General features: G+C 25.6%; 1 protein-coding gene across 3 annotated transcripts in view; it reads left to right on the forward strand.

The window, feature by feature from the left end:
- LOC136092367 (E3 ubiquitin-protein ligase rnf213-alpha-like) overlaps positions 1-20,278 on the forward strand; it is a 237,700-nt gene that overhangs the window by 74,016 nt on the left and 143,406 nt on the right. For 2 of the 3 annotated variants that reach the window (XM_065820440.1, XM_065820441.1), the window contains exons 18-22: positions 7,876-8,091; positions 14,078-14,264; positions 14,396-14,463; positions 14,634-14,901; positions 15,028-15,111. In XM_065820440.1, coding sequence (XP_065676512.1) covers positions 7,876-8,091; positions 14,078-14,264; positions 14,396-14,463; positions 14,634-14,901; positions 15,028-15,111 — 823 coding nt within the window. The remainder of the gene's footprint in view (positions 1-7,875; positions 8,092-14,077; positions 14,265-14,395; positions 14,464-14,633; positions 14,902-15,027; positions 15,112-20,278) is intronic. The other variant, XM_065820442.1, reaches the window with a different exon arrangement.

The following is a 20,278-nucleotide window of genomic DNA, read 5'->3' on the forward strand; positions in this document are numbered from 1 at the left end:
CAAAGAGTTTTCAAAACCTTACTACCAGCCAGCTTAAGAACCTTAAAACTGAGTTTTAGAACTTAGTTTTTATATATATATATGTATATATATATATATATATATATATATATATATATATATATATATATATATATATAAAAATATAAATAAAAAAGTAAGATGAAAAAAAACAACTTTTTTATGGTACTTAAAGTTTCATGTCGTTTGCCGCACTCATGAGCCATATATTTAAATCAAGAAAAAACTGTTGCAAAATTCAAAAAAAACAATGGAATGAGTTCTGATGTCATATAATAATAGTAATGATAATGACAATAATAATAATAGAAATAATTATAATATGGAAAAACATCTTTTTTAATCGCCAGTGTCATATTGGGAAAGAAGGAATCTGTTTCTATGTCTATACTTAAAAACAATCTCACTCCTTTTATTCAATAAATTAGTATTTTTATAATATAGATTTTCATATTTTTCGATGAGACATAATTTGCAAGACTTGGATGTTGGATTATATGCTTTACATCGCCTGAGAATTTTCCACTTAACTATAGGGACTAAATTGCTTCTTTTAACTTCCATACATGTTTTGAGAGTTCCGTATCATTTTTGTATTTGAAGATGTTAAATGATTTAACATGATTAGCGTATCTTAATTTAAAAGGAGTCTCACTTATCCCAATGTAGGATTTTTCATTAGAAGATGAATCAAGATTATCTGTTGTTACAGTTTCTTGTAATACAATGTTGCTTGTTAAACATTTATTAAACAATGGGCAGAGATTTTTATTATAGCAGTTACAGTCCTGTTGATTAAGGTTTGTATTGTTGCATAAAATGTATTTGTTGTGCGAATTTATAATAGATTTTACACTTGTCATACAACTGTAGCTAACTTTGACTGTTAAAGATTTTATGCAGTTTATTATTATTAGGAAAATGTTTGTCAATAAGTTTCAAAAAACATTTTCCCATGCTGGTGCTAACGTTTTTACTAAATGGGGGGTTAAACCGAATGATGGTTCGGGCTCTGTTCCGTTTTGGAGTTGATATTGTTATAGGATTATATGTTAGACTACATTTATAACCAGACTTTAATAAAGCTTCATTATATAAAGGAATAGTATTTTGAAATATTTCTTTGTTAGATGAATTTGTAGACAATCGTTCAATCGAACGTGGTATTTGTTTTAATATACTTGGCGGGTGGTTTGAATCAGCATGGATGTAATTTAATGTATTATTAGGTTTGAAATAAGGTTTAAAAGTGCAGTCACTAAGATTTAGAGTTACGTCGAGGTAGTTAACTATTTTCATGTTGCATTGTATAGAAATCCGTAAGCCATTTAAATATTTCGACAAAATGCTTTTTTATTTTTTCCATTTGAGGGCCGCTTTTTTTACTAAAAACTGCCAAGTCATCGTCACAGTATAAACCAACCTCAAGCTTGTTATCCTACCAGCTCACAAACCTCTGCACCGTCGAACGCTCCCATGGAAACATCAAATAAACCACTTGATTGCTTTATCCAAACTTGATCATTATTAAAAAACATAGACTTTCTTGCATGAAAAATTAGTAATATGTTCTCTTTATTTAATGTTAGGTGTTGCTTCGCAAAATTGATAGAGTTTTTAAGAAGTGTTTCACTGATAAAAATTTATAAAGGTGTTTATCTTTTATGACCTTAAACCAATCGATAACATTTTGAGTGTTTTTCCATTGATTTAATTGTAATATATTTCTTAGGTCTGTATTAATTTTGGAAAGAATATCTTTAATAATTCTACCAACCTCGTTTTTAGCAGGATTCAATAAACAGACTGTCGGGCTCTCCATATTATAATTATTTTTATTATTATTATTGTCATTATTATTACTATTATTATTATTTGACGTCAGAACTCATTCCATTGTTTTTTTTGAATTTTGTAACGGTTTTTTAATTGTATTTTTGAACAGTTTTTTCATGCATATATATATATATATATACTTATTTATATGCATGTATGTATGTATTTTTTTATATATACATATATGTATATAAATGTATGTTTATATATGTGCGTATACATTTTTATTTATATCCATATATGTATATATGTATTCTTCCTGTTATCCTGCAACTTTCGAGGTTCCTCAAGGTTTTATCCTCTGCCCTATACTCTTTTCAATAGACATTATTGATCTTCCAAAAATGCTCACATCTCAGATGGCATTGTTCGCTGATAATACAACCATTTGTTCTTGTCTTGATAAGACACCAGCACTCTCTGATTGCTTGGAAGTGGCTTTTGAGCTTGAAAAGGATCTCACTTCTGCTACAGTATGGGAGTTTTAGTGGTTGGTAAACTTTAAATCTGTTAAAACTTAATTTTTTAAGCTAATCGTTATTGCAATACTCTAGATCTTCCTATATTTATGAACAGTAATGTACTTGATGATCTACCCTTTGTCTTCTAGGGTTAACTCTTACTTCAGATCTTTGTTGGAAACCACATATCAAATCAAATGCAAAATAAGCAATTTTTTTTAGTTCTCTTTAAAAAGTTTTTGCTTTAAATTTGTTTTTCACTATTTGCATTGTTTCTTCCTTAAACTGGTATTATAAATTTTTTTACTCTATTATAAGCAGTAATTTTTTTGTTGGAAATATATTGATTGATTGAGTTTTCATTGCATTGATAAAAGTTATAACAACACATGTGTTCTTAAAATTTATATTTATAATATTACATTAATAATATTAGATTTTAATATGTTACAATTTAATTTATATTTTGTAGTAATAAAATGTAAATATTTTTAAGTTTTATTTTATTATTTTAATATTCTTTGTTTGTTTGTTTGTTTTATGTTTCAAAGGATAGTTTAGCTTATATGTTGAACATAATGGGAATCACCCATTATGGTCAATGTATAATTCGTATGAAAAAAACATAATGGTTTTTGCAATTATGTTTTTTTCATGTGAATTATACATTTAACACAGCGTTATATACCTGTTATAAAACATGTGATCTAGCGTTATGTTTTTTTAAAAACATTATTAGTATTTTTTTTAAAGTGTACCCCAACTGTTTAATACCAACATATTTTCACTTAGTTTGTTACTAATATCCAAATAGTACCATATTTTTTTTTGCCTTTTCTTTTACAATTCTTGTGGTGTAATTCATGAATACTTGTGAATTTACTTAAACCAACGATTTCCAAATGATTATCTGGTAAACTTTAACTTACATAAAACTCAATTTTTTTCAGCTAATCGTTAACGCAATAATCTAGAATTTTGTGTATTTATGAATGGTAATGTACTTGATGAGTCATCTACCCTTCGTTGTCTAGGGTTAACTCTTACTTCTGATCTTTGTCGGAAACCACATATCAAATCAGTTGCAAAATTAGCACCTGCTAAGGTTGCATTTCTTTATCATGCTCACTACTTTCTTACTCTGCATTCTATTCTTTATCTCTATAAATCTCAATTTCCTCCTTGTATGGAATACTGTTGCCATATCTGGGGCAGATCATCTAATGATACTCTTTCTCTTCTCGAAAAGATGCAAAACGCATTGTAAATATAGTTGTATCTGCTCTTGCAACCAACCTCCAAACATTATCAGATTGTGGTAATGTTGGTTCTCTTTTTCTTTTCTATAAATACTATAATAGGAACTGCTTTAAAGAGCTAGCGTCTCTTGTGCCATCTACTAAAATTCGTTCTTGTGTTTTACTTGTCATTCAATTAAGTCTTATCATTTCAATGTTCTCGTTTTTTTTCCTTGAATATCACTTCTTTGGAATTTGCTCCCTTCATCTTGTTTCCCTGATTCATATAATTTGCAACCTTTTAAGTCGTCTGTTAATCGTTATCTCGCTCTGAATCTTTTCTCTTTCAGTCACTATCATTATATTATATATTACATTATATAATGTATATAAATATATATATATTATTATATATATATACTATTTTATATATATATATATATATATATATATGTATATATATATGTATATATATATATATATATACATATATATATATATATATATATATATATATATATATATATATATATATATATATATATATAAAAGGATGGCCTAAAAATGTTCTTGTAAAACATTTTTGGAGCATTTTGTTTTTTGTGTTCATTTTTCAAAGCAGCATAGAAAAAGTTTTTCCAATATGGCTTTATATAGAACAGCCTCGTTGACACAGAAATTTTAAATCATTTTGTATGAATTTGGAATGTGAGTAATATATATATATATATATATATATATATATATATATATATATATATATATATATATATATATATATATATATATATATATATATATATATATATATATATATACATATATATATATATAAGGCACACAAAAAATGCTAGAAGGTTCTAGAAAGTTTTAAAAAAGTTGATACAATTATAGAAGGTCCTGGAAGATTTTATAAAATCCCTTGAAGGATTTAGAAACTTCTAGATAATGTGTAAAACTTGAGGCTTCATGAAATTATAGAAGTTTTCATATAAATAGCCAGCTTCACAAGTACATTTCAATTTAGTTGCAAAAATCAATTGGTAAAAGGTCAAGTGTTGTGGCTTTATAAATATTAATCATTTAGTTATGACCACTAGGTCGAGGACTGTTGTTCATTTAATTGAAGAACCATCTAAAGATTTTTCTGAACAAGCTCTTCTAACAGCATCAAATGCTTTGAGTGTCTACTTTCATTTACACAAAAGTAATAAAGTGATCAAAAAATGTGCTATTTCTGATGTCTTGCAAAGACTGTTGTGCATCTGGGATTAAGGGTGCATCCCTAAAGCTGAAAAAAAGGCTTTCATTAAAATTTAGAAGTACTTATTGACAAGTATTGATAGGTTGAGAAGAATGCAAATGAAGCTGAACATTCAAAGGAAGCTGACTTTGTAACATTAGCATTAAACCATTAGCAAAGTAGAAACAGCAAGCTCAAAAATGGAAAAATAGGTTGATTGAAAGATGGTGCAGGTAAAGGGAAAAGATGTTTCTGTAATCCATATCTTCTTAATGTTCTTCTGCTTACCACAAATTTTCTCATGACTGATGCTTCCACCTGGCAACAAACTCAATCCTATCAGAAGGAAATGGTCCTTTCATTAAAAGTTGTAAATGATTGTGTTGAACAGGGAATTGCACTGGCATCATCATCATTCAACTTATCTCTCACTGAATCAGAGGAAGAAAAGCAGTACTTAGAAAGATAATCTTCAGCCTAGATTTATTTTGTTTGACAAAGCATAAGAATTGTATATTTCCCTTTAATAACCTGAATACTTCATAATGTTTTTTTTTATATATATAGTAGATTTTTGTACTTGTAGAACTGTTATTTAAGTTTATAATTTTTATATTTATTTGTAATTTAGGGTGTTATAACAACAAATTGCTAAATGCTTAAAAAATAAATAATAACTCCAAATTAAAAAATTAGAATTAAAAAATAGTAATCATAAAATTGTTTGATATTTTATCTTTTTGCATATATGATAAATCCAAATTTTTGGTTTGTGGGTGACCTTTTTCGATAAGAAAATCAAGTTAAATTTTTTTTTAATCCTATTTTTACAAATAATAATTAATTTATGGTGCAGGAACATGTGGTCACAAAAAAGGCATAACCCTAGTGCACGTGTGTATATATATATATATACATATATATATATATATATATATATATATATATATATATATATATATATATATATATATATATATATATATATATATATATACATATATATATATATATATATATATATATATATATATATATATATATATATATATATATATATATATATATATACATATATATATATATATATATATATATATATATATATATATATATATATATATATATATATATATATATATATATATATATATAATTAACATGCACTCTTTCTGCATACTTAGGGCTTATTGGAATACTCACCCTGTTTATTTATTTGGAATGAAGTCTGAATTTATGATATTACTTTAAGAAAAAAAATTATTTCTTTACTAGTAAGATTAGCCTAATTGGTGAAGTAGAGTCATAAAAGTTATCATGCAATAACCTAGATAACATATATAACATAGCAATTGTCTTCTATGTTAGTTCATAACAATTGCATGGCATTTTTCCCTGTGTTTTTTGAAATTTAAGTCTATAAAAAATTTCATAGAGTATTTTTAATGCCTCAACATTAGCAGTAATTGCTCAAATGGGAAAGGTAATAGTCATCAAAGGTTCAAATCTTTCGATGTAAAAATAATTTTATTGTGTTTGTTAATCTTGTTGATTTTTACATAAATACAAAAATTCAAAACAAAATAGTTAAACAAATAAACTTTTTATTATTAAAAAAGTTTAAAAAATTCTTTTATTATGCATGCATAATCCTTAAATTTGCAAACTCAACTTACTTACTACTGATGTGTACACAGATAGATGTTTGTACCTCATGTTACATAAGTAAGAGCTGCGCATAAATCTTTACAAGACAAAGAAAATGATCCAAACAAAGAAAAATACGATAATTTAATAAAAAGTTTACAAATTTTTGATAAGCCACAATGGTTTGCAGACCAAGATCCATGCTTTGGAGATAACGATATTAGACAATTAGCAAAAACTTTAAATATTTGTGAAATTACGGCAGTCCAAACTCAACTTATTTACTACTGATGTATACACAGATAGATGTTGATACTTAATGTTACATAAGTGGATTTTTTTACATTTGAATATTGCTTTTTACATTTGCATAGTTCACCTCTATTAATAATAAAATTTTATATGATTATAATTTACTTAAATGTAATTTTTATACTTGCTTTTTTTGTTGTTATTGATAAAATGTAGTGGTTTTTGAATTATTTGTTTATAAATTTCTATGCAATATAGTTGCGATTATTCAGAGTATCTGTTAAACTGACATCAGTATAAAAAGTTTTTTACTTTAACTTATTTTGAAAATCAATGCATCTTCAGTAGATCAATGATTTTACGTGCTGTCCTTAGTGCCAACATCTTAAAGTTTTTGTGGTTTCAAATCCACACTAAGCAAAAAAATATTTTTTAGTTTTTTCGGCTTCTTGCTGTTTTTTTATATACAAAATAAAACAGTTTTACAACAAAGATCTAAAATTCTTCGAATATCTTTAGAATTTATCTTTTACATGTTCCATACAAAACTAAACTTAACCTATTAACGTTTACACTTACAGACGTTTTTACATAACACTATTCAAATGGAATTTTCACATTAAATATAAATGACTTATTTTTATTAGTTTACATAAGTTACATATTCACATAGATTTTTTATACTTCCTTATAAAAAAGGACTAAGACACTTTCTCAACATTATCTTGGGTTTAATGGCTGCTGTGATACATATATGTATCACTGCATTTGTATATATTTGTATATATAAATGGAGTAGGAAAATTTTATATCACTCAGAAATCTCTTTTATAAAAGTCCTATTTGCCAATCAAGAGGTTCAGTATTTGAATTAGGATACAGGTTGGCATGTTAAAACTGGCAATTGCAAGGTGTATTTCAATGGCAAAGTGTATTTGCGCTTATGAAAAAAACCTGTTTTGTTTTAAAAAATTAAAGATCCTGTCTAATGCAACGAACATTAAATCTAAACATTGGTTTGTTTTAATAGTGCGATATTTTTTTCAGATAAAGAACTCAGATTTAAAATATTACTCTAATAGCTTTATAATATTTCTATTATTATCATTATAAATTTATTTATAAATCAGTTTTTTTGTTTTTTTATTATTTATAATTTTGTTTTAAATTTTTTTAGATTTATTCATGATGCTTTAATTTCTTTGTTAAAATGTTGGTTAGTGAAAAATAGCTATTCGATTGGAAAAACTCATGTCTGGTGTTATGCGTTATTATTAATACATCATATCACCTCTGAGTCGCAACAGAAATTGAAAGGGAACCCAGAGAGTTTAAATGCTTCGAATTGTGGTTTACCAACTTTTTTTGAAAAAATAAACTGCAGATTTTATGAGTAGGTTTGAAGTATTTATTAAAGAGTATGTTACTAAAATAAGTAAATATATTTATATATAAAATGTGTGTGTGTATAAATTGAATTCACAATGGAACGGTGAAGTCTAGGTATATTGTTATTGCATAGAATCATTTGTCTAAAGCTTCACTGATAAAATTAATTGCCGTTAGAAGTTTTGTGACACAAGGTTTTAGTTTAACAAATCCATGTTGCTGTTCAGCAATTAATTTGTGAGCAAATAAATGTTCCATCATGTCATCTCGAATAATTCTTTGAATTATTTTTGATATTCATGACAAAGATGATATTGGACGGTAATTAGAAGGAATGGTTTGGTACCTTTTTTTGAAATTGGGGATATATTGCTGAATTTACATATTTATAGTATTTTGCCAATTGTGGAAAAGCTAGACTTAGACTGTATTAATTTAAAATATAAGGAGAGAAACAAGTAGATCTTGTTTGGAGAAATTTGAAGATTAGTTTTGATTCAAATCTTTTTTTATATCATTGTTGAACCATTTTTTATTTTGTTGCTATTTTTCGCTTTTTTTTTGAATTTTCTTTTTGGTATATTACGACTTATTATCTTTTGATATTGTCAGCTTAAGTTTTCAAGACATTTGTTGTCATTCTTTTAGTTACACTATTTTTTTAATTGATTTGATTGAATTCCAAATTTATCTTGGCAAAATTTTATTTTTTTAAATAAAAATTTGGTATTTTATTTGTGGTTTTCATTTTTTGTTTCCTTAAAACAAGTCCTTTAAATAATAGGATGGTGATGATAAGGTGTTGATGACTCTTGTTTAATAGACTTAACCAAATAACCAAATTTAAGGTGTTTAGGCTTATTTAATTTCATAACACTTGTGTTATGAAATTTGAATTTAATTGGCCTAAGAATTCAATCACTGATGATTGGCCTTTTCCTCTGTATTGACCTTCTTTCTTTCCATTCATGTTCCATTTAATTTCTGAAAAATTGAAGTCAAACTTCAAGTAAAAGTATATATATATATATATATATATATATATATATATATATATATATATATATATATATATATATATATATATATATATATATATATATATATATATAAATATGTGTGTGTGTATATATAATATATATAAGTATTCTAAAATAACTATTCTAATACAACTAGTCTAACATACATATATTATATATATGTATATATATATATATATATATATATATATATATATATATATATATATATATTTAGGTCTCTAGAAAATAAACTTTTTAAAAATATATTTAGACTGAGAAGCTAATTCAATTCTGTAGTGCTAAAAAATATTAATTTTAGGTTTCTGGGATGATTAGAAGTGGTAGAATATTTTCTTTCTATAGTATATTTAACTGTATTAAACCTAACAACTTTTAATGAGAAAAAAAAAGTTAAAGTCTTATGCCCTTCTTTACCTGTCCACAATGGACATTCACCCCTCCAAATCTGTTGATTATGGAAACCCTTCTTTCCCCTCCCTTACCCCTTCCCCTCCACACTCACTAAACTCTTTAGTATATAGCTTTTTAGTATACATGTAACCAACAGTAAAAAAGTTATGAAGATTTTTTTTAATTTTAAAATTAACCTTAATAACTATTTTCTATTTTTATCTGTTTACCACCTGTAGTAAAGTATTAGGTATACTAATACTTTATTATATTAATACTTTATTTATTAGGTAACTTCAATTATGTTATATATTATTATAACTTATACTTTATTTCAATTTAGAAACTATAAATATATATTTTAACTTGTTTCTGAAAAATGGAATGAATAAACAGAAAGATTATGATAAACAGTAAGATATCAAATCAAATACTAAAAAAACGAAAGTGCAGATGTTTCTTCTATTTGTTAAAATATCTACTAAGAAGTTACCTAACTGACAACTTACTGCAAATGGTGATATATTACAATACTGGTGATATACTACACTATCAGTTTATCACTAGTATGAGCAGCAGCAAATATAAAGTTCCTTCGAACATCATAGGGTGCAAACTTAAACACAAGAGCAATGACCTAGTTTGCTCTGATGTGCCTTCAATTAAAGAATGTTCTTGCCTTGCTTCCAAGCTTCAAAAAGTTTACTCTTTAAAATTTTAAAACTATATAATAAATAAAACACTTTATAAAAAGGAAATAAGTGCTATAGATCAAAATTAAGAAGATGTTGCCGCAGTGCATTTTTCAAGTGTAAGTAAAACTGTAAAACTTGATAAATGTTTACATATGTTTTAACATTTTATAATTTGAAGTTGATGTAATCAGATATTTGCTTTTTTTTTTATTTTATTCTGATTCACTCCTAACAAGGCTGCAAGCAACCAATATTAGGTTGGGAGTTACTAGAAAAAAAGAATAAAGTTATAGAACAAGGAAACGGTTGACAGAAGACTTGAAAAAATGAAGGTTGTATGAGTCAGGAAAACATGAAGATGGGTGAGAGTTCCAAAGAGTTAAAGTGCAGGGAAAAAACTAGATGAATAAAGGTTTTTGGAGCATGCAGGGACAGATACAGTAAAAAAATGAGACTTTGATGAATGATGAGTCAGCCAAAAATGAGTTTTAGTTGATGGAACTAGAGATAAAAGCTCTTTTGAGCAGCAACCATGATAGTATTTGTAGAAAAAAGAAAGAGATGCAACTTTACGACGATGGGAAAGAGGCTCAAGTTTATAGACTGGGTCTGATTATGTTTACAATGTGTTTTTGGACCTTGTCTAGAAGAGAAAGAGCATTATTAGAAGAACCAGCCCAAGTATGACAACAGTATTCCATACAGGGACAAATAAGAGATTTGAAAAGAATGGAATTAGGAGAGAGAAAATAGCGACCACAATAAAGAGAACCAATCTTAGAAGATGCTAATTTAGCAATCGATTGTATATATTGTTTTCAATGCTTACATTTTCATTCACATTTTCTTTAAAAAAAAAAAAAAAATGATACAAATCTTTTTTTTTTTAAATAAAAAAGATTTGTATCATTATTTGTACAATAATTCATACCCATTTTTATGAAATAATTTAATTTTCTATTTTTGTTATTAATTTTATTTTTTTCTTATTTAGTGCAAAAGTAAGCAATTAAATACCTTCTGACAACAGGTGAAAATAATGATGACAAAGAACATGTAACCAGTCACTGAATCTGAATAAAATCGAGATCAAGACTATCATGTTCAAGAAATTGAAATTAAAAACCCAGATAAAGGTGTTTTAAAAAGTTTTGATTTAATAATGAAGGAATGAGAATATTAGTTAAATTGATTAAGACAAATGACAAAATTTAAAAGTAAAAAAAAATGTATTAACAAATCAAATTATTTAAGGTACAAGTCTGCAGAATATATCAATGTAACAGTGAGTGTGGAAAAAAAGAAATTAAATTTACTCCAATTCCCACCACAGGGTTTAATATTAGTGTCAGACCAGACTTTTGTCTGTACTTGAAAATGTTCCACTTTCAAGATCATTGCTCCATGAAAAAAAATTCAAGTACATTGAACACTCAAATCATTATAAAGAAAGACGCCTAATTGTACATTTTGACAGTAAGCTTGTAGATCAAATGGTCACTGAGTTAAAAATTATCAAAACCTTTGAAAGAATTGCTATTAGTTTATCATTACCAAATGATGATACAAAGGAAGACCTCTTAGGTGTAGTTCAAAGCCCATCATCAAAGGGAGTTAATCAGGCACATGTTTACAGCTTGTTGGAATATTATTGTTATGAAAATCAGGTAATAGGCATCTGTTCTGATACCACAAACAGCAACTCTGGCAAAAACAATGGTGTTGCATTTATCAGATATTTTGAAGATTCCCATCTTGTGGATTATGTGTTGAAGACACATGTGTGAAAGACATTTATTTCTACATGTTTGCACAAATTGGCAAGAAAACTAAAGGGCTAAGAAAGTAGATGTTAAGTTGAAGAAACAATATTACCAAATTTGATTGGACGACTCAAAATTTGAGGTTGGTTCTATTCTCTATGATGTTGCCAAAAAATCTTTTGATTTTAGCTTCAGAGCCTACAAGCTTAAGATTTTTCCAAGAAATGACTATAGATTAGTTTGTAAACTTACTGCATTCTTTCTAGGTGCAGATATTCCAAACTTTTGATTTAATCAACCAGGGGCAAGTCATGATGCAAGATTTCTTGCAGATGCAATATATATTTTAACCCTTTACATGACCCAAGAATTCATATTATCATGACTAAACAAGAAAAGCCTAAAATCAAGGAAGCCAGTACTTTTATCGCTATCTGATATGCGCCTTGGTTCCTGAAAATCTCTGTTGGTGTAAATGCATCATCAAATGATTTATTTGCTGTTAAAACTTATAATGCTATAAGAAAGATTAATAACAAAGTGGTGCATAAGAGGTAAAGCAGAGCACATGAGCTCTGTTTGTTTTCTATGAGAAGTTGTTAGGTTCCATATAGTTTAATATACTTAAAAATGAAAGAATTCATCAAAATTTAAATCTACCTCTTAATCATTCCAGAAAACTAAAATTAATATCTTTAAACCTATGGGCTCTTCAGAACTGGATTAGCTTTTGTCTATGTTGCTTAATGCCTAAAAATCAGCCTAATTTAAAAAAAAAAATGTTTCCAGAGACCTTTTTTTTAATTATTATTGTTTTAGGTGCCCCAAGAAGACTTTATGGTCTTGTCACAGAGCACCGCAGAAGAGCATTTAACTAGAAAGTTTACGTCTCCTTCTTTACCAATTGTGCAAAAAATGTCCAGAGCTAATTTTAAACCCTAGATCTTTTGCTTCTAAAGCAAGGGCTCTAACCACTGTGTCACGGCTGGTTTATATATATATATATATATATATATATATATATATATATATATATATATATATATATATATATATATATATATATTAGGGTGCATCACAAAATAACAATTTAAAAAATTGATTTTGTCTGACACCTAATTGTGTTCTATATATCAAAAAAACTATGACTTTCAAAAATTTTAGAATAAGAAATATTTTCAGAGGTCCCCCGACACTCTTGGATATTTGACCAGTCCCTAATATTTATAAAATATATTTATAAATATATATATATATATATATATATATATATGTATAGATATATATATATATGTATATACATATATGTATATGTATATATATATATATGTATATATATATATATGTATATATATATGTATATATATGTGTGTGTATATATATACATATTTATATACATATATATATACATATATACATATATATGTATATATATTCTTCTTTGGAAAATCAGTTTAGGGAAATTTTTTTGGTCAATTCTTTAAAATCATATTGGTAAATAAGTACATTGCATTTTTGATATCTGGCAAGGAGTGAGAGGCATTTCATTTTTTTTTCAAAAGTAAATTACAAATAAGATTAAAAACCTCAAAGGAAGTCATTTACTATGAATATTAACCAAAGTTAAATCTAGTTATCCAATCTCTTTCCAATTATTGGTGCATTAAGTTGTGTTAAAGAAACATCTTTGTTTTGGCTGTTATTGTTAGTTAGTATAAAGTGCTTTATTATACTAGTTTTTTTTTTTAACTATATTATAATATACTAGTTATGACTATATATATATATATATAACTATGAGATACATTACATAATCTTAACATAAGCTTTAAACAGTTTTCTCACCTTGATTTTTAGCAATTTTTTCTTTGTATTTTTAAATTCTTTTATTTATAGATTTACTTTGTTAAATAAGATCAGCCAGTGATCTTGATCAGTAAGAATTCAATTGGAGAGTTCAAAATAAAAGTTTTCTAATAACACTATGTTTTACATAAAAAATTCAATTCAATTATGTAAAATTTTTATGTAACAGTAAATATTTTTTTTTTGAATTTATGTATTTGATTTCTATTAAGAACCTTTATTTAATTTTTCAGGGAAACTTTGAAGAATTTAAATCAAATTAAATGGAGCTTACAGAATGATGTTTTGCTTCAGAGAGGTATTGCTTACAAAACGGAATCAAAGCATTTTGTTACTTTGTTAAAGACTGGAGTTTTTAGTGAACGTCTCTTGGTCAACATGATGACTTATAAAATGAAGTCAAATATATATACAAATCTGGTATTAATATTATACATAATTAAATGTTTAAATCTATTTATAATTGAATTGGAAAAAACAAAGTTTTGTAAAATGCCTTTCTTATTTGCATTTCAAATTTCTTGTTTCATAATGTTATTTTTAATTTTTAGATTTTCGATTGTAAAAATTTTTTAGATGAATTACTAAAATTAAATTTACATGAAAGAAATTACAATAGGTTTAATTTTATTACTTTATGTTTGTTTTTGTTTTTATGTAGTTTTTTTTTTTTTTTTTTTGTTTCAAATCTGGTAAACAGTTATAATTGGTAATAAATTTTAATATAATAAAACCAAAATTTAGTTAATAGTTCTTCACAGAATATATATATATTTTTTGATTTTTTAGAGGTTATTTAGTTGAGGCGCTTATTAACATGTTGCATGTGTTATTAGAAAAAATAGATATAAATGATGTGAGCTGCAAGCTCTTGTCTAAAATACTCAATTGTATAAATACATTTTACAAAAGTATTGATCCATTGGATGAAGTTATGCCAAAAATTGAGAAAACTGTTCTTAAATGCAAGTCAAATGTTACTAAAAATTTTAAAATAAAGTTAGGTGAAAAAAGTTGCAACTGGATTACACTAATAAATTTGAAAACACAGTTGAAGGTTTTATTTAAAAACTTTGTTTCAATGTTTCTAATCTATGTTTTTTATGAGAGTTTTTCTAGTGTGTTTTTACTTAGAACATTACTTACAATATAATATTTTATAATTTATTCTATATTTTTTAAGGTTATAGCATTGCTTGTGGATTTAAAGATTGCAAAAGGGGATGATTTTAAAGAACTTGCTATTGATATTTTGAAAAATAAAGTTGTATGTAAAATTAAAATTTAACTTTTGATTTCTAACTTAGACATGATAACATAGGTATGATTGATTAATAAGAACAGTCTATAAAAATAAATATATTGACTGACAAAACATCAACTGACTATACAAAAAACAATTAATACATCGAGTTGCTTTTAACTGCAAATTAACTCATTTTAGTAATAGTTATATATTGTGACCGATAAATCGGTAAGTGTACCAAGTGTAATCTTTGACAGCTATATCATTTAAAATCTATTTCATTTAAAATCTTATTAAAAAATTTCATTAAAAATTAATTTTTAGTTTTTATTATTTGAACCTAAAAATGTGTTCCTCAACATACCTAAAACTTTATTTGCCTTACATAAAGTTATTTGATTTTTCCATTTTAAGTCAGAGGAAAATACTATACCAATATCTTTTTTAGTGAAAGTGTTACTTAAAGTTATATTTTGCATAAAATAATTTCTTTTTGAGTTATTTTTACCAAAGTGAATTGTTAAACACTTCTCAAAATTAAACTTTAATAGCCATTTGTTGGACCAGTTCACCGCTTTATCTAGGTCATTTTGCAATAAGTTAACACTTGCTTTGCAATCAACCCTTGACAATGCTTTTGCATCATGGCATACATCTTTAAAATATTTACAAAGTTCTCAGGCAAATCATTAATATGAATAATAAATAGTAAAGTGCCAATAACAGAGCCCTGTGGCACACCACTAAATTTATCTTTCCAAGATGAGACAATTTCTCCCATGACAACTCTTTGTCTTTGATTTTTTAGAAATGCTTCGATCCATTTTGACAATGTACCAGAAATCCCATTCAAGTTTTATCTGTAGCTTTTTATTGGGCACTGAATCAAATCAAATGCTTTTGTTAAAATATACGTTTTATTTATATTACTGTCATTTTATTATAGTGTTATTTTGGGGGGCTTAGGACCTCAGTGTAAAAAATGTTGAAATTTTTAAAATATTGCATATATATTTATAGCAAAAAATTAATATATATTTTTAATAAAAGGAATTTACTTTAAAAATTTAAAATCTAATTTCTAAATTTTTAGGTAAAAATATATTTGTAAATTTTTAATCATTTATATAACTTGAAGCTTAAATGTTAGATATTAGCATAGACTTTTGATCACATAAATACGAATCATTACAAATTGTGGTTTCCAAAAAAATGCTTAATAGCTTTGTAAAATAAAAAATATTTTTATTTACACATTTATTAACAAATTAACAAAACATAACAATTTTCAATAGTTTTCGATTCTATTCAAGCCTATATTGGACAAACATGTCATATGATTAATCTAAAAAAGTAATGGTTGAGCTTTTGCCCTAAATTTGGGCACCTTATGTTTTTTTTTCAGCCCTCTATTTGTTCTGTAATATGCTGAAAAAGCATTGTAAGATTTATCTAAAATGAAAAAAAATTATATGATAAACTAAGTGAAAACTTTACATATCAACACTACAAACCTATTTACCTGTTGCTGATATTTTTTTCTAGAGCATTGTTAAAAATAGTCAAAACCTGAAAGAAAAGACATTTTATTGCAAAGACAGTTACACAAAACAACTAAAGCCTAAAAGCTATCGGTGCAAACAAATTTTGTAATTTGACCAAAAAATAAAATTATTTTTTCCTTAAATGCGACATATTAATTTCTTTTTAAACTATTAGCTAATGATCAATAAAGTAAATTTTAAACAATTAAAGTTTACTAAGTTGAAACCATATTTTAACAGTAGATAAAGTAAATTTATGATAGTAGAACACGTAGAACTAAATTATGATTAAAATATGATATATTAACTAAACTATGATAGTAGAACAAGTAGAGCTAAAGAAATAAAAACCATCATGATATAGCAAAGATAGCATTTTAAAGACACAAACAAAAAATAAAAGTATATAGTAAAATGTTTTCTTTTATTTAAAAGGAGAAAATTTTCTTACATTGTATATACTTATTAGATATCTCCTAATTCATTGGTTGTGTTGCTGATTATTATGAAAGTTATTAAATGCAATTTAAAGTATTTACAAAATCTTAACTGACAAAAAAATATTATTTTGACATTGAGAATCATAAACACAGTCACATCAGTAAATCGTTTTAGTATTTCGCATATTCTGCTAAAACTTTGATAGTGTTTAATTATGGTGTAAAAACGGGTCATTTTTTCAACAAAATTTTTTTATAAACAGCCTAATATTAACAAAAAGGTAAACAAAACTTTTGTTTTACAAATTTATTTATTTACAAACAAAATTTAACAAAAATGATCAATAAGAATATAAATATTAAACTAAAAAAATTTAACTGCATCTTCTATTTGTAGATGTAGTTAAGTGTTTTCCCCTGCCCACTTTACTTTTGGTTAAAGTAATCTCTTCCCCTTTGACGAAATAAAGGAAATCCTTTTCCCTATTATGGACCCACACCTTGTGTGCATAGAATGTGGGACCTTATAAACATATCAATAGCATACAAACACTTCATAAGATAAATCTAAAAATAAAAAAAGTAACAATCAATTTAGCTGAATTATAGTTTAACTTAACTATAAAACCTTTAAATCATTTATTTAGCAGTTACATATAAAGGTGTTGCAGCAACAGTTGTTAGGATTGCTACAACTTTATTGGCTATAATAAATATGAGCAAAAAAAATACAGGTAAATCGAATTGAAAATTAAAATTAGTAATTTATCTCATAAAATAGAATAACAAAATCATAATAGAAAATATTAATTTTTTTACTATATCAATTTTAAAGATGAAAATAAATTAGAAATAAAAACAAATAACAAACAAAATATCATTATTCCATTTTAAACATTTTGTACAAAATGATGAATCAGAAGCTAAAATAAATAGCAAATGTAAATTTAACTTAATAAAATCTAACTATCACCATCAAACATTAATGCTGTACTAAATAATTAGATTCATATAAAACGTGATTGAATATCCAACATAAAGTTATTTAGAACCAATGAAAAATGAAAACAACTCACTTATATTGAAAATATCGTCATCTTTAGCTTCTGTAAATTAACAGCCTGTCAAGATACAATTTTAATACATCACCTACAAAACAGAACATGTTTCATTAAAACATTAAAAAATTAAACTTTAGAAACTTTAAAAACAGATTTAAAAGCTAAAAAAGCATACTATTTATAAATAAAAGTATATCAAGTAATTATATTATTTATGATAGCGATAATAGAAAATTCAAAGGTATTTCAGAAGTTTATAACAGTTAAATAATTATGTACAGTACTATATGCATTTTTAGTTAAAATCGTCCGAGTTGGCTCTTTCAATATTATACACAGTATAATAATATTTTTATAGTTGTCTAAATTCTGTCATTGTTGCACACTCAGTTTAGAATGTTAAACGGGGGCGTGATAAAAGAGCTATGACACTTGTTTGTTTTTTTTGTTTTTATTTTAATTCACCTCCCCAAGGCCGAGAAGGCCACAACAGATGAGGAGGCTACTTGTGGTTATAACCCTCTCTCAACTCTATAACTCCAAAACACGATCCTTGACGAACAAGGCTGCTGTGCGGAGAAACAAGTTGAACAGGGTACTACCAGGGACGTGGTGGGAATCGAACTCGGAACCTCTCGCTTTTGAAGCTAGCGCTCTACCACTACACCACTACCGCATAAATTTTAATTTTTTTTACCGCAGATTTTAATTTTTTTACCGCACTTTAAATTTTTTTATTACTTTAATATTAAGTAATGTTACCTTTTTGTTGTTTTTAAAAATAATAAATATAATAAAATGGATAATTTTAAATTTGTTTATTATTTTAATATTAAGTATTTTTACCTTTTTATTATTTTTTAAAAATTTAATTAAATAAAATGGTATATTGTAAATATAAATTTAGAATTTTCAAATATGTTCTTATTAAAAACATATCTTTAAACCTCTTTACTGTTTTAAGAAAAAAAAGGTCGCTGCGTGGCAAATTTAAATCATCTTTTTTTTTAAAATTTTGTAACTTGAAATGCACAACAAAACGACTTTATAGTTATATAGATTTTATAATATATATATATATATATATATATATATATATATATATATATATATATATATATATATATATATATATATATATATATATATATATATATATATATATATGTAAACATGTTATATACTCATTTTCCTTGAACGATCTCAACTTAGTTGTAGAAAACTTGAAATGTAAAACTAAAATAACAAAAGTATCTCAACCATGACCCATACGCAACAAATTTCACCACATTTTTTGATGTTTTTAAATATTTGTTTTTATTAAAAATCTTTTTGTTTGTTAAAGTGTATAAAATCATTACTTATGTTTTTATATAATCCCTATAAATCTTCAAAACTATTTTGTATTTAAAAAAATTAAAATTAGAAAGTTGCGAGTGGTACCATGGTTTTTATGTTCTGAAGCTTTGCACGCTATCCACACAGCCACACTGGCACAAAATTTTAAAACTATATAATTTTTTTTTAATGGGAATAAATGCTATAGTTAAAAAAAACTTAATATATGTTTAAGTATGTTTTAACATTACATAATTTGAGTTTATGTACGCTAGATATTTGCATACACTTTTGTTCACGTTTTCTTATAAAACAACTCTTTCTCGTCAGTACCTCGGTTGCAATGACTGCCAAGAGTTCTGTGTCTACACCCCCTTGAAAGGGCACTACTACTATTAAGTTTAGCAATATTATATAGATAATATTAATATATAAATATATTATATAATATTATTATATATAAATATATAATACATTTCCTGGACTGTTTTGCCATTAAAACTCATTAAGCAATCTGTAAAATGACCTATTAATTAAATCGAAATTTACTTTTCTATAATTAGGAAGGCTAAAATCCCCGGCAAAAATGAGACTTTTTGTAAACCCGGCACCTGCAAAATTATAAGATTTAGCAGTAGTTGATAGCAGGGGCTAGAAAAAAAATTTATAATTTATAACTTTTTGTATTATAATTTTGTTTTTGCATATACTTTTTATTAAACACTGTATTTTTAAACTCTAATTTACTTACAACAAAATTGAAAGCAACCACTATTAAGTTATGAGTTACTTTAAAATCAACCCC

This window comes from Hydra vulgaris, chromosome 15, assembly GCF_038396675.1.
Source record: "Hydra vulgaris chromosome 15, alternate assembly HydraT2T_AEP".
Lineage (NCBI taxonomy): Eukaryota > Metazoa > Cnidaria > Hydrozoa > Anthoathecata > Hydridae > Hydra > Hydra vulgaris.